The sequence below is a fragment of the Bos taurus genome, chromosome X (genome assembly GCF_002263795.3).
Source record: "Bos taurus isolate L1 Dominette 01449 registration number 42190680 breed Hereford chromosome X, ARS-UCD2.0, whole genome shotgun sequence".
NCBI lineage: Eukaryota > Metazoa > Chordata > Mammalia > Artiodactyla > Bovidae > Bos > Bos taurus.
Genome location: NC_037357.1, coordinates 91,981,516 through 92,005,894, shown reverse-complemented (window position 1 = coordinate 92,005,894; position 24,379 = coordinate 91,981,516). Strand labels below are relative to the sequence as shown.

Sequence of the window (24,379 nt, the reverse complement as noted above, 5' to 3'; positions counted from 1 at the left end):
AAATAGTGCCTCACAGTGTGCCTGGCCCTAAGTGTGTGCCCAAAAGGCATTCATCAAATGAGCAGAGATCTGAAGAACAGATGGAATTGGGGAGATGTGGAGAAAATTTCTTGCAGATTTAGCATATGCAAAGCCTTCAAAGCTAGTCAGACTAAGGAGCAGTCTAAGAATTTCAGCTTTGACTCAAGCATGGAGTCTGGAAAGGCTAGTGGGAGTCAGATCATGAAGGGCCCAGTTTAATTTTGCCTGTTGAGGAAGGCAGCTTTCCTTTTGAGCTGGGAGGGACTCACTAAAGGGTTCTAAACATGAGAGTAATATGATTTGGTTTACCTTTTCAAAAGTCACATTGCCTACAGTGAAGAGACTAGATGCCAGGGAACAAGAATGAAACAAGCTATGACAGTATTCAGGTTAGAAATAGTGCTGGCTTAAATTAGAGTAGTGGCAGCAGAAATGAAGAGACTACATAAATTGGGGAGATATTCAGGAGATAACAATGACAGGACTTGGTGATTGCATTGGGGGTGGAGGAGAGAAAAGAGTCAGGGTATAGCTCAGGTTTCTGTCTTAACTAGAGTCATTCACTAAGGTAAGGTCAAAGATGGACAAAAAGGCTGCAGGGAGGATGCCATGAGTTGGAGAGAAGCTGAAGCTTTAGGTGTCTCCAGGGTATTCAGGTAGAGCTGTTTATTAACCTATTGAATTCATAGGTCAGAAGAAATATCTGAACTTGAGGTATTAATTTGGGGGTCATCAGCAAATAAATGATAGTTGAAACTATGGGAATGACTAATAATTGTAGAAAAGAGCAGAGAGAGAGAAGAGAGCTCAGGGAACACTCTAAAGAGCACCAGCTTTAACAGTCGGACAAGGAGACTGGTAAGTAAAAAGGAGTTACCAAGGAAGTAGGAGAAAACAAGAGTATGGTGCCACGGAAGTGGTTTAAGGAGGGAATGTTCACTAGTGCCAAATGCTGCCAAGAAGTCAAGTAGAAAAAAAAAAAGGATAACCTCTGAAAAGATTCTATTGGATTTAGTGACATGGGCCATGGTAGACCTTCATAAGAGAGCAGTATCAGGCAAATAGAGGCAGATTGGAGTGGGTTTTAAAATAAGTGGGAAGTGGGAAAATTAAGACAGTTAAGTGCAGGTGACTCTTTTGAGACATTTATAGAGAGAAGAGAGGGAGGTGATTGGAGAGGAAGATGTTTTGGTAATTATTTTTAGAAGGAAGAGACCTGAGTATGTTTAAATGCTAATAGGAAGGAGCAAAGGACAGACTCTGTAGGTTTGGTAGCAAAAAGTCCAGAATTTCCTTTTTTGGTGACTTCTGTTTACTTTATGAAGTAGGAGGTGGGGTCATCTGCTGAGGGTCAAGGATTAGATGAAGAAGGGGGATTGAGGAGAAGGGACGTTAGAAATGGCTGTTGTGGAGCATGGGAGAGGGGGCTGTCGGGAAGGCACAGAAGGGTTGTGGATCAGAACGGAAGACCTGGTAGAAGCTGGGAACCATGAGTTTATAGTGGCACAAATCTGTGAGGTTGAACAGTTTTCTCCCGCAGTGTTTAGTTGCCTGGGCACAGGCATAGAAAAGATGGACAGTTGGGCAGATTCGAGGTTGGGACGTTGCCAGGCAGATGCGACAATCCTGGGAATTGAGGCTATTGGTCAAAGGTGGCAAAATGACCACGAGGTCTGATCTGAGCTGAGTGAAGAGTATGAAAGGCAAGTCCCCTATGAGCCAAGCTCTAGAGAAACTGGAACATTTGGAAAGGTTGATAGAAAAGAGACTGAGGATGAGCAGAGAGAGACAGACCCAAGATGGGACAGAAAGGCAGATTTGGGACGGTTGAGCCCATTGAATTGCCTATGCTGTACCAGGGGGTGATGCGAACGGCAGGCTGAGCCGGAATTTTTAAGGAGGAGGGCCTAGAGGGCGGTCGTAGCGAGAATAGAGGCCGGCCCTAGTTAGGGGGCGTGGCCATGCTCAAATCATGAGCAAGGGGGCGGGACCGAGGCAACTGGGTCCCAGCGCCGCTGTGGCTGTGGCTGCTTCAGCGACGACTCCCGCCTCTCCACCCCCCTTCTCCAGGCTCCTTCCCGCCCGCCACCGCAGAGACCCAGGCCGAGGCTGGGGAGGACGGTGGAGCCGGGCCTAGACTGTTTCCCTGCCCCCGCTGCTGGAGCATCGTCTGGAGACATTGGCTGAGGGAGAGCCCCGCAGCCCGAGCGCGCGGCACACAGGCGCGCCCCCCCGCCACCGCCATCCTCTCCTCCCTCCCTCCCCTTCCCTCTCCTTTCCTCCCCTCCGCCCCCTAGCCTCCGCTGCGGCGGGAGGAAGAACCCTTTCCGACCAGCCAAGAGAGCCTAGATCGATTCCCATTTGGGGAGAGAGAAGAGACCCTGAACTCGGAACAGACCGGCCACTCGCCCCTGGGCCACGGAAGTGGCTCACTGCTCGCGAGAGAGCCCACGCCGAGCGCTACCCCCCGACCCTCACTCAGCCGCTGCCGCATAGACAGCGCTCCCCAGAGGGCCCCCGGCCCCGCCGAACCCACTCCCTGCGCGGGGCCGGGGCCGGCGATGCCTGGCACCGCCGCGGCGGTGGCCGCGGCTACTGCTGGTACTGCCACCGCTGCCACGGCTGCTGGCCCGGGCCCGGGCTGGGGGCTAGAGTCTCCGCAGTGGGGCTGAGCCCGCAGCCCCGCCCCCCGAGCCTGAGGCCGCTGCTCCGCCGGGCGCCGGGCCTCCTCCGCCCGTGCCTCCGCCCCAGGAGCTGGAGCCAAGCGGGGAGCCCGGGCCCCGCGCCCAGGCCCGGACCATGCACGGCCACCGAGCCCCGGGGGGCGCCGGGCCTTCAGAGCCCGAACACCCAACCGCGAACTCCCCCGGCGCCGCGTCACCGGCCTATGCTGACTCGGACCCTGGAGCCTCGGAACCCGGACTGCCGGTGCCCAGGGGCTCAGGCTCGGCTCTCGGCAGCCTCTTGGATCCCCAGTTTGCCGGACCCTCGGACACCAGCCTGGGCGTCGCTCCAGGCCCCCGGGTCTTGCCCTGCGGCCCCAGTCCACAGCACCACCGGGCCCTACGCTTTTCCTACCACCTGGAGGGCTCGCAGCCCCGGCCTGGTGAGTGATTGAGAGAGAATGGGAGCCCCAGCCGTGGGCCTGGGAGCGGGTTCTTGTTCTCAGGGCCGGCTCGCTCACCACAGCCCTTCGACTCTTCTCAACCTCCAACCCCTTCCCTCGCTCCTCGGCCTTCTAATTCTTTCAACCCCAGTCCCACCCCCACCCTCAACTCCCGCCTCCTCTCTGTCCGCTGTGCCCTTTCAACCATTGCGACCCCCTTCTCTTCTATCTGCTGAGGCTAATGGGAGAGGGAGCACTCTAAGAAAAAAGGGTAGGATTGAAAGGCAGGAAGGGGGATTTGGTTGGAGGAACCGGGGCTTGTTTGGGGGAATGGGAGAAAAGGAGTCTCCCATTTGCCAAGCACCTACGTTGTGCCAGGCACCGGGCTGGATGCTTTACATGGGTTTTTATTTCATCTTCAGGAGCCTCCTGTGAAGTGGATATCATTAGCCCCATTTTGTAGGTGAGGAAACTGAGGCTCAGAGAAGTTTAGTAACCTGTCCAAGGTCACACAGCTAGTATGGAGACAGGATTCCAAAACAGATCTGTTTGAGTCCAAAGTCTATGGTCTTTCTGCTTCCCCAAACTGAGCTTGGAGACCATGAAAGTAATGCCAAGCCTTCTGCTTATGTGATTTTCTCCTGTACTATTCAGCAGCTCTGGAGTATGAGTGGAAAAAAAAAAGAGGGATGGTGGATTGATCCAAGGTTGGGGTTTTGCCAGTGTGTATGGCAGGAGGACAAGGGAAGGAGGGAGTGAAAGGTGCTGATGAGAGAGAAAGGTGGTCTTAAGAGGTGGACCTTGGAGATCAAGTTGGAGGGAAGGGCTGGAGGTGGTGATAGGTAGGGAGATAGCAGAAAGGTGGTGATGGTTGGAGGGGGCGGTGCAAAAGCCAGTTGTAGCAGAGCTGGAGAGGTGCAGGACTACAAGATTGGTTGTGAGAAGTCAGGATGCTTGAACTTGGATTTGCAGATTGGAGTGGCTCTAGGTCAAGCTGGGACCACTGACCACTGCCTGGAGAGGCCTTCATGCTGCAAAGACCTGAGTGTCTGAGGAGTCCAGCGGGGCCTCCTCTATCTGGGAACATACCATGTGGACCTGAGCCCAGGAGCCATGGAGGAAGAACAGTGCCTTCCACTAGGCAACAATGAAGGAGCTGTTGAGCCTCTGGGACCTCCCAGGGCCCACATCCCAGGCTCCTCAGATTTAGGGGACTGTGGACCAGCACCAAGTAGCATTAGCAAAGCATATAAGTATGAGCAACTTGTGTCCCTTGCTGCTCTTGTGACCTTGAGCTAGTCGTGGAACCTCAGGGGCTCCCTCCAAATGGGCTGGAGATAAATCAGCTAACAATAGGCCTTTAACACCCTGCCTGCATGTTGCTCCTGCTGACTTTCCAAACTCCCCTTGACAGACACTGTGTGGAGCAGGTTACTCACCCACTTTATTGCAGCACCTTCTTTCAGATTCCAAAACATGCCACAAGCACTCCCACCTCAGGGCTTTTGCATCTGCTTTTCCCTCTGCCTGGCAGCTCTTCCCCCAGCTCTCCACCTGGCTTGTTTCTTACCCTTCAGGTCTCAGCTCAAATGTCAACTCCTCTGAGAGACCTTCCCTGATCACTTTAGGTAGGGGCCCTTGTGGGTGTCCATCGAAGTTGCCAGTGCACTTCCATCCTTGCACTTGGTACATATGCAGTTATCTTATTCTATGTGTCTATTTATTTATTGCCTGTCTTCCTCAACTAGAATGTGAGCTCCATGAGGGCAAGGGGATTGTATCTGTTCTGTTCATCATTGGATCCCCAGCAACTGGCATAGTGGCTAGCATACAATAGATGCTTAATAAATCCTTGTTGAACAAATGCCTAAACAGATACAAAGGGGCCACATAGTAGGAGCTCAGTAACTATTTGTCTAAGAGAAGGACAACTGAACTCTTGCCCTCCAGATACTCTTGGTATGGGAGTCAGTAGCTGGGCAGCATCTGGGCCCCTGGTCTCTGGCCTCTGATCAATACACAGCAGTGATTCTTCCCACTCCACCAGTCCTTCCAAATTACAATCACAATACCCATCATGAATCACTCCCCTCCTCCCCACAAAAAGCAGCACAAATTTCCTACACTCTTTTTTCCCAATGAAGTCCCTGCCTTAGTAGTTTAGTTCAGTTGCTCAGTCGTGTCCAACTCTTTGCAACCCCATGGACTGCAGCATGTCAGGCTTCCCTGTTCATCACCAACTCCTGGAGCTTGTGCAAACTCCTGTCCATCGAGTCTGTGATGCCATCCAACCATCTCATCCTCTCATCCCCTTCTCCTCCTGCCTTCAATCTTTCCCAGCATCAGGGTCTTTTCTAATGAGTCAGTTGTTTGCATTAGGTGGCCAAAGTATTGGAGCTTCAGCATCAGTCCTTCCAATGAATATTCAGGGCTGATTTCTTTTAGGACTGACAAACAGTATTAAAAGGCCTTAGTCATTGGTGGGTGTCTTTTTCTATTTTTTCACTTCAAGATGAGAAGTGGGAATAAGAAAGGTGTCAGGGAAGGACCTGACCTCTCATTCAACCATTCCTCACTAACTCACTGTAGGACCCTGGGTGAGTGACTTTCCTTCTTTGAGCCTCAAATTTCCTCATTTATAGAATGCCATGAGGAGTCTATGAGATAGTGGTTGCAAAGCCTGCAGAATGAAATAAAATTTAAAAAAAGAAAAACCTTCTGAAGTGGAGGCGGAGGAATTACTCAGGCCCTGGCAAGACAAGCACTGAGCCATGTGATTCACAGCAGCATGGGGCGTGAGAGCCCTCCTCCCCCACTGCCTGGCCAACCCAGGAGTAGGCACAAGTGACTTGCTTCTTTCTCTACAGGACTCGCCTATAATTGGCCCAAAGAGGGCAGGGTTGGTGATTGTAGGGTGTGTGTGTGTGTGTGTGTGTGTGTGTGTGTGAGAGAGAGAGAGAGAGAGAGAGAGAGAGTCTTAAGTTTCAATTAAAGGGTTGAAACATTTTTAGTCCATATGTTAACATTTCTGTGTGCCTCCTGGCTTCCTCCCTCAGACTGCTGAAGCCTTTATAGAATCACCATCCTTAGGAGCCAGCGGTCCATCCTGGTGGTATATGTGTGCGGGGGGGTGCTTTTTAAAATAATATATTAATATCTTATCCATGGGAAAGCTTTGAATTGCTTCAAAGTGCTTTGTCTTTTAGTTACCCTGATTCCTATCCAGGGGTTGGATGATTGTTTTTATGCCCATTTCCCAGGTTAATAAAATGTGAGGCCTTATTGGGTTACTGAGATAACCTCTCTGAGATACAAGAGAGTGCTTTGAGAGAGTCAGAAAGGAGTTCCCAGGTATAGGTTTGTTCATAGAGATTTGGGAAGAACCCTACCCTCTTCCTCAGCTTTGGGAATATCTTTCTAGATGCTGGTTGGGAGATAGCTTGGGACTTGACCTTAGCTCAGTTGAAAGGGTTGCAAAGCATTAAAGCCTGGTGTTAAACTGGGTAGTGGAAGGACTGAGTTGAGGGAGGCAGCAAGAGGGGCTGGCTTCTCCTGATTTGGAGCCTAGGGCATCATCTGACACACTAAGAGTTAGAATTGGAGCTGGAAAGGTCCCTTGTCACAATCTGGTCCTGGATTTCCTAAACTAGATGAAAATCAGAATCCCTTGTTGACTTTGAAAAAGTAAATGTGATTTCCAGACTCTACCTCAGAGCTCCAGAATCTTGGGGTTGCAACCCAGGAATCAATTATGAAAACTCCCCAGGTGATTCTGATATATAGCCTAGAATGGGCACCATTCTTGAGCTGGGACCATGGAGACTCTGAGAGGCAGTTTAGCTGTGATCCTACAGTGAGTCAGTATCATTAGGATACCACATCAGCCTCTACTCTGACGTTGTTTTCCCAGGGCCCTTTTTTGGCCACCTCACCATAACTTCCAACCCTGAAGGGAGGCATGGGATCTAAGCTAAAGGGAGTGAGTCAACCTCTCACCCATATAAGCACAGACACTGGGAGCCTCAGTTTACCCTTTATGCCCAGCTCTTGTGAATGGCTGCCATTTGGCCATTCAAGTTGGAAGGCAGTTACAGTTCTGGGACTCTGGGACAGAGGAAACCTTGGTATCAGCAGCATCCAGCACAAGGCCTGGCCCAAAGGAAGGGCTCTAGAAGGGTGTCAGCAAGGTTTTCAGAGCTAGGAGGAACATGGAGGCAGTTCAGGTAGGAAGTTCAGTATGAGCAAAGGCACTGAGACATGAGGCATCCTGGCACAGGGGCTGACATTGGGAGAAGCAGAAAGATAAGGCTGGTGAAGGAACTTTATCCTGATGGCAAAGGGGAATTTTGATGTGCTCAGATATGGGTGTTTAAGAATTCTCCATGGCTGTATGTGGAAGAGTGGATGGTAGGACCCCACAAGAGTGGGGTCGGAGACAGGCAGGTAGAGATTGCAGTCATCCAAGCAAGAGGTGATGATAGTTTGGATTAGAGAAATGGCAGGTGCAGAAGGTAAGATCTGAGAGGTATTTTGGTGCTAACATGGACAGATCTTGGATGTAGAGGCTGAGGAAGAGAGAAAAGTCCAGGATGTTTCTGAGTTGTTTTCTGAAATCAACTACAGTGACCTGGTAGATAGTGGTGGGGCCACCTACTTGCAAGAGAAGGGGCAGGTTTGAGGGAAGATACTGAGGTACATTTGAAACCTGTTGCATTTGAGAGTCCTGGAGGGACACCTGGGTGGATGTGGCCAACAGGCATTTGGATGTAGGGTTGGAAAGCTCTGAAGAGAGTTCTAGGCCAGAGATGTTTGGGCATTTTTCCACCACCAATGAGTACCACCAGCCACACAGCAGCTCATGGGGAGAGTGTACATGGTTCTGGGGGCCAGTCCCATCCTTGAAGACATAGATAGTGAGGTCAGCAGAGTCACCTTCTGGTGAATCATTCATTACTTGCCCAAAATTTGCCTTAGAAATGCCATTTGGGATAGGGGGAGGAGCAGTTTTTAAAGTATATTTGCATAAAGCTGAGATCCATTTCACATATACCCAGGGTATTGGCTGTTGCACAGAATGAAGGGAGTATTCCTGAAAAGCAAACCAAACATTAGTAAATTCCTGTGACTCCCTCCATGTTTTCCCTGCTGAGGGCATCCTGAGAGGCCTTAGAGGAAGGTTGCTCATGGAAAGAAGAGAGGACTCCTGAAAGGAGGGGGCAGTGGGCTCTGCTGGTGGTTTTTGGAGATCAGCAGTTTGAGATTCCAGAGGAGTGTCTGAGAAAGGACCCAGATTTAGTTCCTAGTCACCTGGGACCTCCCAAACAAATACAACAAAGGTAGCTACAAAAAGGACTAAAAGAATTGAAGTCTCCAGTTGCAGATGGTTGGCGCCCCCATTCCTCCACCCTTTCAGGTTCCTCTGCCTCTAGGGGACGGCCTGGCTGGGGCTACTTGGTCCTTCAAGGGTGAGTGGTAGCTAACAGTGCCCCAGACAGATGCCAGCCATGGCTTTCTGGAGGCCAGTTAGCTAAATGCCTTAGGCAGATGTGGAGCTGGCCAGACACTGTCTGGGTGTGGCTAGGACCTGTCTGGAAAGAGGACAGGAAGTGTAGTCTCCTGATGCCCAGCCTGGAAGAGTTAACTGCCCTCAACTGTAGAGAGCAGTCTTCCCTGGAATAGTGAGTCCAGCCTCTCCAGGGTCCAATACCCAGTTCCTTGGACCTGGAAGGCATGACGTCTCCAAAAGATACCACAACACAGAGGACTGGAGACAGGGATGAGGCTAGCAGCAGAAGGAACTCAGCACTCCTAATTCACTGTGCCCTCAGGCTTCCCTTCCCACCACAACGCCTTCATTTCCCCATATGTAACAAGGAGGACCTGTTCATCACATTTGTCTGGTATATAATAGGGCATCAATAAGTTCTTGGTAAGCAGATAAAGCAGAGTGAAAGAGAGGAGGGAGGAGGACATTTCTTTATTTAACAAATGTTTATTGAGTACCTACTTTTTGCTTGGCCCTCTGAGTTGCTGGCTGGACAACAAGGCAGGCTCAGTCCCTGTCCTCGTGGAGCTCCTTTCTAGCAGGGAAGACATGACAGGTAATTCCAAGCACAGATGCTGCAGGAACAGATGAGGAGGGGGCAGGCAGGTAAAAGAGAGGACACTTGAGCTGAGATCTGAAGGATAAATAGGAGTCCAGAGGTAAGGAGAAGCAGAAAAGCTGTTCAGGCCCACGAGAATGACATGTGCCAAAGCCCCAGGCAGAGGAGAGCACTTTCGAGGAACAGACAAGAGGCCTTTGTGCCTGGAGGGTGGGGGTGGGGAAGTATTCTCTAGCTGGGCCTTACTTGTCCCTGCACTCAGTTTTGGAGTTCACTCCAGAGGCAATGGGAGCCCACCACCAGGCTGCAAAAATTGAAGGGGATTGTGTTTTCATAAGCTGGTTGTGGTGTGGAGAATACCTCAGGAGGACCCTGAGGATGGGAGGGAAACCGATTAGGAGGCTGGACTGGGAAAAATAGCCTATGGATTCCTGCCCTCCAAAGAAGTTGAGTCTACAGGACTTGGGGTCTGGCTGGACTCAAGTGAGTTGAAGGAGCAGGAGGAGTCTCCAAGAAAGCCAAATCTCTGGCTTTGGGAACTGGGTGGCTGGAGGTGCAGTTCCTGGGGTGGGGAAGCAGGAGGAGGAGCCACTAGGAGCTGGGGTAGAGCTGGGGTTTAGAATGCACTGAGTGTGAGGAGCCTGGAAAAGGGGCATCTGTGTGGCAGTGCCCAGTCAGTGTCAACTGTGTCCATCTGGGCCCCAGACTAAGGACGGGAGGGTGAGGGGCACAGGTGTGTGGCTGAGGCCCAAAGAGGGAACTGAAGGCTTTTCCCATTGCTGTTGCTGGCAGCTTTCAGCCCTCAGAGGCACTTCCACTGAGAAGGGGTTAAGTCAGGGAGGGAGGGCTCCTGAAGAAAGCGGGAAGGGCGGGACTGGCAGCACAGCCCCAAGAAGCTCAAGCTGGCACAGAAGCTCTTCTGCCTGGGCCTTCTAGGCCCTTGCCACCTCCCACGCTGCTGCCTTCAACTTCACCTTCACCTTCCCTGCTCCCCCTTCTGCAGTTTCCCTGCTCGCCTAGACTGGGCCTCCCTGCCTAATGCGTTCCAGGTGTAGCCACGGCCCCCTCCCCCACCGGGGACACAGGGGAGGGGGGCAGGGAAGGTGCTGGGCTCTTTCACACTGCATCTCTTTGGGAGTTCAGGACTTTGAGTCTCCAGACAGCTTCTGTCTCCGGAGAACCCCTTTCTCCCATGTCCCTGGCAGGGGCAGGCAGTGGTGAGAGCCCCCTCCCCAGCTCTGCCACTTTCTACTTTCATGTGATCCTGAGCAAATCACCTCACCCCTCTGAACGTCAGTTTTCTCATATACAAAATGGAGTTAGCATCCTCACCTCCTAGGGTGGTTAGGATTAAATGCCACAAGTAGAGCACATTGTAGCCATGTTCAACAAGTGGCCCTGGTCTGCCCTTTTTGTCCCCTTTGCCTCTCTGGGCCTGCATCTCTCAGTGTCACTGTCTCTCTTCTGACTCGCCCCACCCCTTTTTTCCTGACTCCCTCTCTAGCTGTCCGAATTTCTGGGTCTCTGTAGTTTTCCTGTCTTTGTCCCGGTCTCTCTCTGTCTTTTTCCCCTCATGATTTCTCTGTGTCACGAAATCTCAATTTTGACTGGGTCTCGGGGAAGTGGGGAGGAGGGATGGGTAAGTGTTGGGGGCTCTGGGGTCACACACAGCAGGGGTCAGAGGGGCCATTCCCCAGTGGCTTTGTCCTCAAGGGGAGGGAAATCCCAGCCAGCGTGGCAGCCCCAGCACCGGGTAATTACTGCCCCCAGTGCTCCCAGCTGCAGCTCCACTCCCTTCCCTTCCTGTCCTCTTAAGTCCCCAGCCCCTCCCTGGGGGTGGAGCTACCACTCCCAGCCTTCTCTGGCCTCAGGTCCAGAGACGCTGGGAGGAGTTGGTTAGGCCCTCACAGTAATCAAGAAACTAGAAGAGAGATAGGCTGTCTGTGCTCCCTTATGGCTGTTGTGTGTGTGTGTGTGTATGTATGCACATGAGGGCACATGTGCCTGGCTGCCTAACTGTTTTTGTCTCCATGGGTCTGTTTTGTGTATATCTTAATATTCTTGTTATTATGTATTTCCATGTGTATATTATATACCCATGTGTGTCTGTGTGTGTCTCTAGGTCTGTATATGTTAAGTGTTCCTTTATTCTTGTTTTGTGTCACCTTGGCTCTGTCTGAACCCTTGAGCCTTTTCCAGTTGTTTCTGTATGTGGGTCTCTCTGTATGTAGACTGTGTGTATGTGTTTCTGTACTAGTGCCTATCTCTGCGTGGCCCCTATGGGTCTGGATCTTGGTAGCAGTGGTTGGTAGAGGAGGAGAGCGCCTGCCTGTCTTGTGGCCTTTTCGGCCCCTTCCTTCTATTCTTTCCTATTCTTACAAACCCAGGATTCTATTCACTGTGCCCTTCAAACACATGCTTTACCGCCCCACCCCTAGTATCCAAACTTTTGCTCAGTTTTCTTCCCTTGCCTGCAGGACTGTGCCCAGTCCATCTATACATGAAAAAACACTTCCTGGACGACTGAACTCAAAACCCGTTTCCTTTAGAAAGTTCTCTTCCCTCCCCCTCTCCTCAATGTGATTTCTTCCCCAATTCAGCAGACATTGAGTGAGGATGTGCTCTGTGACTCTGGACACAAACACACTTGGGATCCAATCTCAGTTCAACCACTTCCTCAAGCAAGTTATTTTGTTTCTCTGTGCCTCAGTTTCCTCATCTGTAAAATGGAGCTAAAAGCATACAGAGAATACAGAACTAAAAAGCATCTTGATGAAAGTGAAAGAGGAGAGTGAAAAAGTTGGCTTAAAGCTCAACATTCAGAAAACGAAGATCATGGCATCTGGTCCCATCACTTCATGGGAAATAGATGGGGAAACAGTGGAAACAGTGTCAGACTTTATTTTGGGCTCCAAAATCACTGCAGATGATGACTGCAGCCATGAAATTAAAAGACGCTTACTCCTTGGAAGGAAAGTTATGACCAACCTAGGTAGCATATTCAAAAGCAGAGACATTAATTTGCCAACAAAGGTCCGTCTAGTCAAGGCTATGGTTTTTCCTGTGGTCATGTATGGATGTGAGAGTTGGACTGTGAAGAAGGCTGAGCACCAAAGAATTGATGCTTTTGAACTGTGGAGTTGGAGAAGACTCTTGAGAGTCCCTTGGACTGCAAGGAGATCCAACCAGTCCATTCTGAAGGAGATCAGCCCTGGGATTTCTTTGGAAGGAATGATGCTAAAGCTGAAACTCCAATACTTTGGTCACCTCATGTGAAGAGTTGACTCATTGGAAAAGACTCTGATGCTGGGAGGGATTGGGGGCAGGAAGAGAAGGGGACAACAGAGGATGATATGGCTGGATGGCATCACTGACTCGATGGACGTGAGTCTGAGTGAACTCCGGGAGTTGGTGATGGACAGGGAGGCTTGGTGTGCTGCGATTCATGGGGTCACAAAGAGTCAGACATGACTGAGCGACTGAACTGAACTGAGCATACAGAGTTGTTAGGACAGTGCCATATAGGAAACAATGCCTGGAGCAGAGTAGGAGCTCAACAAACAGTTGAATCCTCATACCTTATATCCTCCATAAAAAAGTAAGCACCTTGAGTTCCAGAGAGTTCTAAAAGTTCTTGCAATCTCCTGCTTTTTTCACCAGGCATCCTAAACAGGGCAGAAGACAAGACAGAACAAAAGGCAGATTCCAGTTCAGGGAACTGCTGACAAGTATTGCATGAGCCAGCTCTCTGAAACTCCTCAGGTCCCTAGGAGACTGGGCCCTTCCAGAGGGTGGAGGAGAGACTCCAAAGCTGCTGCCCCAGGGCCATAGCATGTCAGATAGGGCAGGAAGTAAACAGCAGATGTGGAAGGGGCCTTAAGGACCATCCAACTCAGATATTGCAAAGTGGTGGCCCACAAGTTGAATCTAACTCACAAATTTCATTTGACCTACTCAGTGTTTTTAAAATTAGAAAATTTCACACAAAATCTGGATTTCTGATTTTCTTGAAATATTGGAAGACCTGAAAATGTAAGGGCCCTGTTACTGCAAGGTGACAATTAGATAAAGGGGAGAAGCTGCTGTCCCTGCTTTAAGTGAGGCATATGCTCTCTAGTTTACCACCACCCTCACCATCCTCTATTGTTGTCCCATTTTACAGAAAGGTTCTCACTTTACACAAGGATCCTCACTTTACACAAGAATCCACACTTTACAAAAGGAATCTCATTTTACAAAAGAGTTCCTCCATTTTACAGAACAGTCTTGTATTTCGTCAGATTCCATTTACAGATGTCATGCATTTCACAAAAGGGTCTTTATAGAACGCTCCTCACTTTATAGAATGTCACTCCACTTTGAGGAAACCTTCTCCACATTGCAGAAATGGGATATTGCAAAGAAATTGAAGAAATTTTTTTCCTTTTTTATCAAAGAGACCTCCATTTTACAGAATGTTTCTCCAGTTTTCAAAAGGGAACACTCTAGGAAGCTCCTTACTTGCCAGAATGGCTCCTACTTTCCTAAAATGCCTTCACTCTGCAGAAGATGCCTCCATTTTTCTGCAGAGTCCTTATGTTCACAAGACCAGTCTACTTCAAGGAAGGACTCTGAGCTAGCCACAGGGTTCCTATAGACAGCTCCCCCTGCACTTCTCATACTTGACAGAGCTTTGTGTTGAAACTTTCAGAGAGAACATCTGCCAGGCCAAACAAGTTTGGCTGCAAAAGCAGAGCAGTGCAGCTGGGCTGGACCTCACATTCAAGGGGCTGGTGGAAAGAGGTGGGGCAGCTACCCCACCTTTATCCTCTGCTTTTTTCTCAAGCTGAGGGGCTCCCCTTCCCCACCCCCAACAGAGCTGGCTTCCCAAAGGACACTTTCTTATTTGCTGTTCTTTTCCACTCCCTCTTCTTTCCCCACCCCACCCCACCCCCAGGAATTCAGCTGTCTCAGGGGCCTATCTCACACCCTAGAGAGGCAGGGATCTGGAGGTTGCTGAGAGAAACATGCACTGGGGGTCAGGAGGCCTGAGTGCCAGGGCTGGCTTCTGCCCACAGTAGCATCTCACCAGTTCCTACAATGAGAAGCACACACATACTCTCCCCATTTTGCAGATGGGGAAATTGGGGTCCAGAGTTGTGAAGCAATCCCCCAGGTCACCAGGGAGTTAATGGCTGAGTTCCAGTCTGCAGCCCTATTAGCTGTCTTGAGATTAAGCCAAGGCTACATCTGGGAGAAGGGAGAGGGGGTGCTGCTGGCCAGGGAAGGGGAGAACTGGGAGCTGAAATTCCCAGAAAGAGGTGAGGGTCCAGTTCCAGTGGAAAAGTCCTTGTCCTCAAACTCAGCTATGGGGTAGACCTGCTCTGCCAGTAAGCCCAGAAGCACATGCTCAGGGCACCTGCCAATCAGTGCCGTGAAGCTACCAGAAACAATTTCTGGAGTGATTTTGCTATTTCAGTACCAATAAGTTGTCATGAGAAAATTCCAAACTCTGTTATACTTCTTGAAACTTACGATTGCATTTGGTTTCTATATTTTAATTGAATTTGAATGGAGGATGGGGTACCATTGTCTTTTCTCTGCCACTCTGTCTCTAGTAGAAATCCTGCCCTGATCTGAGGAACTGTCAGAGAGTGGGGCTGGATTCTGTGTTCATCTGTGACTGGGTTTGCACATGTTTCTCAGTATGTTGATAGCTTTGTGTTGGGTTGCAGCCTGTGGCCCCTGGGTTTATATATCTGTGTGCATAGTTTTGTTTCTTTGTGGATGTGCAGTTCTATTGGCTTTCAAGTTCAAGCCACATTGCTGGGGGGCTGGGGGCACTATGTGCTTTCCCTTCTTTGTCTCATGGACTCTTCAAAACCAGGGGGCTGTGATTGTTATCCTATTTTCCACACAAGGAAACTGAGGCTCAGATAGATGGAGAGGCTTGCCCAGGGTCACACAGTTAGTAAGTGAGGGTGTTAGGATTTAACTGAGGTCTGTGTTACTCTTGAGCCAGATATTCCTAGTGAAGGCTTCACAACATCTTAATCCATGCAGTTTGGTCAGCAAGTGTGATCAAGCCACCCTTCTTTGGAATAGTCAAGTACCACAGGTTTTTAAATTGTTGACTTTTTTTTTTTTTTTAGTAAATAAGACCAGATTCAAGGTTATACCTGAAATAATGTCACTGTCATGAGCATTCAGGCACCCACTGAAGGGAAATTGGGTAGAACCCACAGCTTGCCTCATGCCACCTCAGAGGCCTGGCTTCTCCTCATTTATTAGAATCCCTTCTTGACTAGAGCTTTTGGAACTCACCCCAAAAAAGTAGATTTGAATTTCAAATGTACAACAAAAATTTTTTAGTATAGCATAATACACTTTGGGGCTTCTCTGGTGGCTCAGTGGTAAAGAACCCACCTGCCAATGCAGGAGACGCAAGTTCTATCCCTGGGTTGGGAAGATCCCCTGGAGAAGGAAATGAGAACCCACTCCAGTATTCTTGCCTGGAAAATCCCATGGACAGAGGACCCTGGTGGACTACAGTCCATGGTGGTCGCTAAAAAGTCAGAAACGACTTAGCGACTAAAACAATAAACAACAGCAACAAATACATTTTTAAGTATGCATGACATATGCTTATACTAAGAAATTATTCATTGCTTATCTGAAAGTCAGACGTAACCAAGCATCCTGTATTTTATCTGGCCATCCTGTCCCTGGCCTCTCCCTCCCTTGAGCTTCCCCAGTCCCGACAGGCTGACCCCCTTGCACTTCCTGAGCCGAACTTAGCTTTTCCTGAATGAGAGTCTCTTGTCTTTGAGATTGGGAGCTCCCTGAGGGTCAGGATCAAGATTGCCCTTCGGCCTGCTGAGGGCCTGTTGGAGGGTTTGCCCCACCCCACAGCAGAGCAGGGGCTGCACCTAGGCATCCTAGGGTGCCCAGGGCATGTTTCCCATTAGCAACCAGAGATGTCTGAGCATAAGTATGTGTGCACACCCTGTGCTGCACACGTTGCATGTGGACCTGTGAGCAGCTCTGTGGTTCTCAATGGGTCTTTGCAATTTTCCTCACTGTCCCCCCACTCAGACCAGGGACCAAACCTGTGACCCCTGCAGTGAAAGCCTTTGGTCAAGTGACTTTCTATGGGGGCGTGCCCTTTGTGGCCTCTGTTCTAATGGGTACTGGGGGCTCTGGTAAACCCAGTGGTCAAGGGACAGTGCTGGTAGAAGACCTTGTCAGGTGTGTGGGTGTGGGTGCAAGTGTGAGAGAGAATATTATGGATTATCAACCATAAAAAATGGACTGGAAGATTCCCCTGGCAGTCCAGTGGTTAAAACTCCACTTCCACTGCAAGGTGCACAGGTGGGTTTTTTTTTTATTATTAATTTTAATTGGAGGATAATTGCTTTACAATATTGTGTTGGTTTCTGCCACACATCAACATGAATCAGCCACAGGTATATATAATGTCCCTTTCCTCTTAAACCTCCCTCCCACCTCCCACCCTTGGTTGTCACAGAGCACCGGGTTGAATTTGCTGCATCATACAGCAAATTCCCACTGGTTATCTATTTTACATATGGTAATGCTTTCAATATGTTTCAATGCTACTCTCTCAATAAAGGGGTGCAGGTCTCAACCCTGGTCAGGGAACTAAGATCCCATATGTCAAGCAGCTTGGCCCAAAAAAATTAATTTAATTTAAAAAATGGACTGGAGAAAATCAATGCAGGACTTAAGGGGGTGGGGATGGGATGGGGCAGTGGGAAGAGCTCTGGTATCTAGGGCAGGGGAAGACCTCCCCTGGGAGCTCCCTGAAGGCAGAGATAGAATTTTCACCTTCTCCAGCACCTAGTCTACTAGGATCAGAGCAGGGCTCAGAAGTATTCGGGAGACTAAACTAAGCCAAGGGAAGCCAGAGAGTTCAGCATGGTCGTGAGGGGCCATAGAGAACTAGCTGGGAAGCTTCTATTTTCCCCATGGGCAATGGGGAGTTCATGGCAGGTTCTTATGCAGATAAGTGGTATGACTTGAGCTGGAGGTCCGTTAGCCACTTACAGGGAGCAACACGTGGAGCCATGGGGGACACTAAGGGGAAACATAGGAGGAGACAGGAAAATGTAGGCAGAGGAACATGGAGGGAACACTGCAATAGGAAAGAGAGGGATCTTCTATCTTCTTCCCTCAGTGGAGCCCTGCCTGGTTCTTGGCCAGGCTCAGGCTCCTGAATTGAAACCCTGTTGTCATAATCTGTGGGCAGGCTTGGGGGTGTTGTTCTCACCAGCTGCACTGGCTCCTGACTTTCTGAAGCACTGGGGCACACCTCTGCCCCTGTAGGTTCCCCTCTTTCCCAGCTACCTCTTGGAAAGCAGAGTTAAGAAGTCTGGTCTCAGATCAGTCTGCTGCAAGTCTGTCACTGACTTGCTTTGTGACCTTGGGCAAGTCACTGCTCCTCTCACTGCCTTCGTCTCTTTGCTAGAATCTGCCCCTCTCACCTAGGAATCCAGGGTGTCCCTGAATATATCAGTCCCATTCTGCAGGGCTGCCTGCAAGGAGACAGAGAGAAAGGAGAGGCAAGCTCACCTGTGAGCTCCCAGGTGAAGTGGGTGGGAAGGGAGCAGAGAGTGAGCCAGAGCAGGGCCACAGAGGGTGGCATGGTTACCCTATCCCCAGGACAAACAGTGGAGAGAGAGAGAGGGGTCCTAACTAGAGAGGGGCTTGACCACCCTGGATGGACTGGGTAGGGAGGGCTTACCCAGGGAGGCCTGCCTTCTTTGAGGTATGGAGACAGGGCCAGGTGAGTGCCTCCAGGCCCAAGGAGGCAGACAAAAGGTACCTGCTGGGACCCTGGCACCCGTGTGTGTTACCCTGAGAGGGGTCTGCATGGTGGGGTGTCTGGCTTTGCTCTGTGGATCTCTGGACCTCTCAGCTGTTCTCTCTCTGTCTTTCACTTTCTCTGGCCATGTGGTCTCTCAAAGTATGTCTCTGTATGTGCCGCCCTCAAGGTGATTCATCCTCATCAACCCCATGCCCAGGGGGAGGGCAGGGCAGGACCAGGCCAGGATATGCTGAGCAGAGCAGGGTAAGCAGCCCAGCTGAGCTGAGAGGAGCACCTCCTCCCTCCCAGCCAGGGCCCTGCCTGCTATGGGAAAGGAAGTGAGGAAACTGCACCCAAAGCCAGGTACTGAGTGGGGGAGGGGGGCTCAGCCCAGGGCCTAGGGCACCTTGTTCCTTCAGGGCTGGGAGGGGACCATGGCCTGAGACCCCCGGGTCTTTGTGACTGGATTGTGGCCTGATGGAGTCAGAGACCCTGGGAACCTGTTGGAACCCTGTAGGTTGGGCTACTCCCTCCCTCCAGGACTAGGAGACCTGAAATTTCCTGCTCCTCTTTTTGCCTGTGACCCAGTAGAGTATTTCTGTGTTGTAGCTGTATGTTTTTGCAACAGAGGCTGCATGTGACACCATGACTATATAGACCAGGAGGCAAATGTCGTGTGTATACCTCAGCCCCTAAGACCCAGGGGCTCCACGGACATGTTTGTTTCATGAGTATGACATAGTAAGTTACGCCATGTGTGATTGTGTGTCTGTGATTTTGGGTACATGGTGGCAGGTGACTTTGTATTGTTTAGTCATTGTGCAAGGTTGTGTATGACATGGTATAATAACCCCCGATGGCTATAGTCTTGTGACTGTGTGAACCATTTGCAGGTGTAAACCTGTAACACCATATCCTGGTGTGTATGACACTGTGGCCCTGAGATTGTGAGATACGGTGTAAATGGCACTGTATATCTTTGTGACTCAGTGGAACCATATTTGAGGAGTATATAAGTGGGTATACGATGGTAAGTGGTTAGGTGATTGTTATATGAGCCTATGTGTGAAATTGTAGATTTGCCACTGTGTGACTTATGTCTTTGTGACTGTGCATGGCCATGTTTGACAGTGCATGTAATACTGTGAGGGTGTATGATAATATGTGAAGCTGTGACTGTGGATCTTTGTGACTATGTGTGACCAGGCTTTCAGAAGCGTTTTGGCACGATTGGATGTTTGAATTTTGTGTCCCCAAAGTTCAGTGAAACAGTGTGAATAACACCTGTGTCTCTGTGACTGAGTGAACCCATTTGTGACTGGTCACGTATGAAACTGTGACACAGGGTAACAGACTCTCGGTGGCTATGAGAGGTCATGTGACTGTGGCATGGCAAAATTGGCACCATGTGTGGGTGTGAGTTCTGGGGGCTCTTGGCTGCCACTCCCTCTCTTGTCCTGACACCTATTTGCTGCATCCTTCCCTACACGATGGTCTTTCATAGCTCTCTTCTGCCCACAGGCTGGTCACCCAGCTCATCAAACTGCCATCCGGGGCTTGCCCTCTCTACTCTGCTTCCTCCCTGACTTCTCTATCATCTGAGACCTGCCACACACAGATCCCTGCCACACTCTTTGCCTTATAATGTGTCATCTCTGGGTGCAGAGGTCCCCTCACACCTCCCAGACTGAATCTTCTCACCTCAGGGTGACCATCATCTCCCCCAGGACCAAAGACAGAGGTGGGTTTAGGGACCCCACAGTGAAGGAAGAGGGACAATGCAGAAAGGCCTCACTTTACTGAATTTTTTTGCCTGGTGTCCTAAAGATGTTCCTGTAACCTGAACTCTGTGTGCTGGCTGTGTGTGGGTGTGTGTAGGTGTGGAAATAGAGGAGGATAGTACAGATTAGTGAGAAGCTTGGATTTTAAGAAGCAAAACTTTTATTCATGAAATATAATTTCATTATTTTCAGCTATATAAAATTGTAGAAAAGGGAGTCCAGATATCCTCAGGAACTGAAGAGAAAATGTGAAGAACGGTTTAGGCTCAGCATCTCACTATGACTATATAAAAAACGGTGCAAGCATGTACACAAACCGTAGGCTTCTCGTGCCTGCCCCCAGCCTGGTTAAACTCCCTAGTAATGATGCCTGCTGACATACAAGAAATCAATGTACTAACCACAAAGAACTCTTGTCTATTAATGAAAACAGCTAGCCACAACCCTGGGCCTGGCTCCCCATCTGACTGCTGGAGTAAAGGTTTCCCAGAAAGACAATGTAGCCAGGAGAGGGGTTCAGAGGAACTCGATACCACAGGTACCTGCTAAGACATACAACTTTCCAGTCTCCTTTGGGATAATCAGTTGCTTAACACACAGTTTCTCCCTTTCTGCAGGGATGCACCAGGGAAACCGGATCTTGGTTAAAAGTTTGTCCCTTGACCCTGGCCAGGGCCTTGAGCCTCATCCAGAAGGTCCCCAGCGACTTCGCTCAGACCCAGGCCCCCCCACTGAAACCCCCAGCCAGCGTCCTTCGCCACTGAAGCGGGCACCGGGCCCAAAGCCACAGGGTAAGTGGTTCCAGAGAGGGGATAAAGAAATGTCCCAGGAGAGGGGACAGAGGAAGGGAAGGGTTTGCCAGTGGCCAAGGAGAAGGCTTGTTAGAAGGACAGGAAGCACCACAGTCTAGGAGCAGAGGGCTATGACCTAAAGCTAATGAGCACATACTGGCATCTCACCTCAGGCCAGTTCTGTGCCTGTCTCAGGCAAAGGTGCAGACCGGGGGTTTGTGGAGGGGCTTGTGGCCTGGCTGCAACAGCCAACTTCAAACTCAGCCTATTGGGATCTCCCCTCTTTATCCCATCCATCTCTCTAGTCCCCCCGAAGCCCAGCTACCTGCAGATGCCCCGGATGCCCCCACCACCTGAGCCCATCCCACCCCCACCATCACGCCCACTGCCTGCAGACCCCCGAGTAGCCAAGGGCCTGGCCTCCAGGACAGAGGCCAGCCCCAGTTCTGCAGCAGTATCCTCACTGATTGAGAAATTTGAAAGGTGAGTCCAGCTCCCAGGGGACCCTGTGGGGGGAGGGTGGGCCTGGAATAGAAAGGACAGTTGTAAGACAGGCCTCTCAGTCAAGCTCATGCCCTGCCTCCATGTGTGTCTACCACCCACCTCAGAGAGCCTGTGATTGTTGCCTCGGATAGGCCAGCCCCTGGCCCCAGCCCAAGTCCCACAGAGCCAGCCATGTTGCCACAGCCACCCCCACAGCCACCAGTGCCCCAGCTCCCCGAGGGCGAGGCATCCCGCTGCCTGTTCCTGCTGGCTCCTGGGCCCCGGGATGGCGAGAAGGTACCCAATCGGGACAGCGGCATTGACAGCATCAGCTCACCATCCAACAGCGAGGAGACCTGCTTCATCAGTGATGACGGGCCCCCTAGCCACGGCCTCTGCCCTGGGCCCCCTGCCCTGGCCAGTGTCCCTGTTGCCTTGGCCGACCCCCACCGGCCCAGCTCCCAGGAGGTTGATAGTGACCTGGAGGAGGAGGACGACGAGGAGGAGGATGAGAAGGACAGAGAAGTCCCAGCACCCCTGGTGGAGAGACAGGAGTCCGTGGAGGTATTGACCCACGTTCACTGAGAGGCAGGACTGTGTGGAGAAACCAGAAGCCTGGGTTTTACACTTGATTCTTTCCCCAGCTCAGTATTTCTCAAAATAGGGCATTGTTTCCACTTGGAATGTTTGGCTTCCCTGGTTCCCTGGTACTAAATATCAGTAGCAGACCTGTACCGTGTCCCTGCATCACTGTAACTACAAAAATGACCATTCACAGTTCCAAGTGCCCATGAGGAAAATTGTACCCTCATCTGAGAACCACCAGCTGGGCCTCAGTTTTTCCATCTTAAAGATGGGCATTCTGGTTGGGGATCTTTAGAGTCCTGCTCCAGCTGGACAATCCCCAGATTCAGTAGCTATGTGAGGTTGGGCAAGTCTCTGCTGCCCCACCATAATGTTAGTTTCCTTATTTGTAAAATGGAAAGTCACATCCAGAGAGACTTCCAGACAGCTGGCCTCTGGAAGGGCACAAGAACTTAGAGCCCCCTAGGAGCCTGAGGCTGTGGGACAAAAGCTCTTGGCAGCAGGAATCCCTTTCTGTGCCCCAGCAGCCTAACACTGCTTCTGAGGTATCCTTGCACTTAATTAGGTCGTAGCCAGAATACCTGTGTCACCAGAACCCAGCTCAGATGTGGGAGCCAAGGTCTGGGACTCAGCAAATGTGTGTCCAGTAAACAGGCAAGAAGGCCAACAGGCAATGAGTTTTATACACTTTTATTCTTTTGGGTTTTCCTCGCACCCCAGGTACTCAGCAAGCCTTTACTGACAATGAACTGAGTGGGTGAATAACTGACATTTATAGTCTACTTAATCCATAGCGTGCTATGTTTCACTTACATTAAATCATTTAGTTGACTAAATTAAAAATGGACTTAGGTCCTATTATTATCTGTATATGTAGATGAAGAAACTTAAATACAGAACATTTATACAACTTATTCAAGCTAGTAAATGGCAGAGCTACAATTTGAACCTAGCTAGGAAGTCTGACTTTCTAGCCCACACCTTACCCACTACACTATGCAGAGTGAATAGAGGGAGCAGGTGGCCTGGTGAATGAGTGGCTGAATGAGAAGTACACAGTATCAGAATTGAGGGGTGGCCTTTATGACACACAGGGGAGTTGGAGTGAAGCTGTGGGGCTTATGGCTTCAGGGATGGGAGGTACAGTTATCTTTAAGTGGCATTAGGTATAGAGCAGCATTTATGGTATTCTGAGAATTCTAGGGGTTTGGGTGAAGGTTAGGGTACAGGATGATAGACCAGCAGTTGCCTCTTCTCTCTTCAGTTGACTGTGCAGCAGAAGGTGTTCCACATTGCCAATGAACTCCTGCAAACTGAGAAGGCTTATGTTTCCAGGCTCCATCTCCTGGATCAGGTGAATGGTCCTGCAAGGGCACCAGGGCACCAGGATCTGGTAGGTGGGTGCCAAAGAGGAAGTGAGAGGGCCTGAGCCTAACCCTATCAGTGGGGCCAGAATCTAGAGGTGGTAAGGCTCCTCTCTGACCTTGACCCCCATCCTGTCCCCCTAAAGCCAACTCTGATTCATCACCCTAAGCTTGATCTTTGTATCAACCCTCATTCCTAAGCCCTAACTACAACTCTAATCCAGATCCTGAATTAACCTGGCTGTGAACCAGACTCTGACCCTCATTCTAAACCTGGCCCTATTCCTGACCCCCAAATCCACTAGAATCCCTAGGGGTAGGAATTTTTGTCTGTTCACTGCCTGGCACACAGTAGACACTCAAAAATATTTGTTAAATGAATGGATCTAATTCCAACCTTCTCTCTGACCCTGAGTCAAATTCTTACCTTGACCTTGATCCTGACTTAATTGTTCCAATGTCTACCTCTAGATCCTAACCTTGACAACCTGAAATCAACCCCACACACAAGCCTCACTCCATTCCCTCACTCCTCAGTATCAAGATCAGTGCTGATCCCAAAGCTCCATAGAGCTGCCCACAAACACTGCCCTCACCTGCAAGCTGCTCCTTTCCCAGCCAAGCCCCAGGCCCCACTGGGCTGAGCACACATGCCCTGCCCCACAGGTGTTCTGCGCTCGGCTGCTAGAAGAAGCTCGGAACCGCAGTTCCTTCCCAGCTGACGTCGTCCACGGCATCTTCTCTAACATCTGCTCCATCTATTGCTTCCACCAGCAGTTCCTGCTGCCTGAGCTAGAGAAGCGCATGGAGGAATGGTGAGGGGCCCCAGATCTAGGCTGCCCATCTTCCTGTCCACTTGCCTGCTGAGCCCAGGCCCAATGTGTGCACTAGAGTTTGTTCCTACCTGCCCTCTCCCCTCATCGCCTTTCACAAAAAGAATCAGGCCTGAACTCTGCTTTCCAGGCCCTCTCAATCTAGAATGAAACAAGATCAGGACTCAGAAAATTACAACAGAATAGCAAAGCCCTAAAAAGTATAAGGTTAGGAGCCAAATTGGTTGGGGTCAAATTCCAATTCTGCCACTTGCTAAATTTGTAATGTTAAGCAAGTTTCTTAAGTTACTGCGCTTTAGTTTCCTCAGCTGTGAAATGAGGGTAATAATAATGGCCTACCTTGTAGGGTTATTTTAAGGACTGAATGAGTTGATACATGTAGAGAGCTTAAAATAGTACCCAGTATATAGTTAAGTGCTAAGTTTTGAACTGTGGTGTTGGAGAAGACTCTTGAGAGTCCCTTGGACTGCAAGGAGATCCAACCAGTCCATTCTGAAGGAGATCA

The 24,379-nt window shown here is 50.1% G+C and overlaps 1 protein-coding gene across 2 annotated transcripts in view; it reads left to right on the top strand.

The window, feature by feature from the left end:
• The first annotated feature begins 2,018 nt into the window (after window positions 1-2,018).
• FGD1 (FYVE, RhoGEF and PH domain containing 1) overlaps window positions 2,019-24,379 on the top strand; it is a 38,294-nt gene continuing 15,933 nt past the window's right edge. Inside the window, exons 1-6 of one of the 2 annotated variants that reach the window (XM_005228195.5) lie at window positions 2,019-3,127; window positions 20,436-20,609; window positions 20,915-21,092; window positions 21,440-21,656; window positions 22,942-23,031; window positions 23,708-23,856. In XM_005228195.5, coding sequence (XP_005228252.1) covers window positions 2,821-3,127; window positions 20,436-20,609; window positions 20,915-21,092; window positions 21,440-21,656; window positions 22,942-23,031; window positions 23,708-23,856 — 1,115 coding nt within the window. In that variant the 5' untranslated portion in view covers window positions 2,019-2,820. 2 annotated transcript variants of the gene reach the window in all.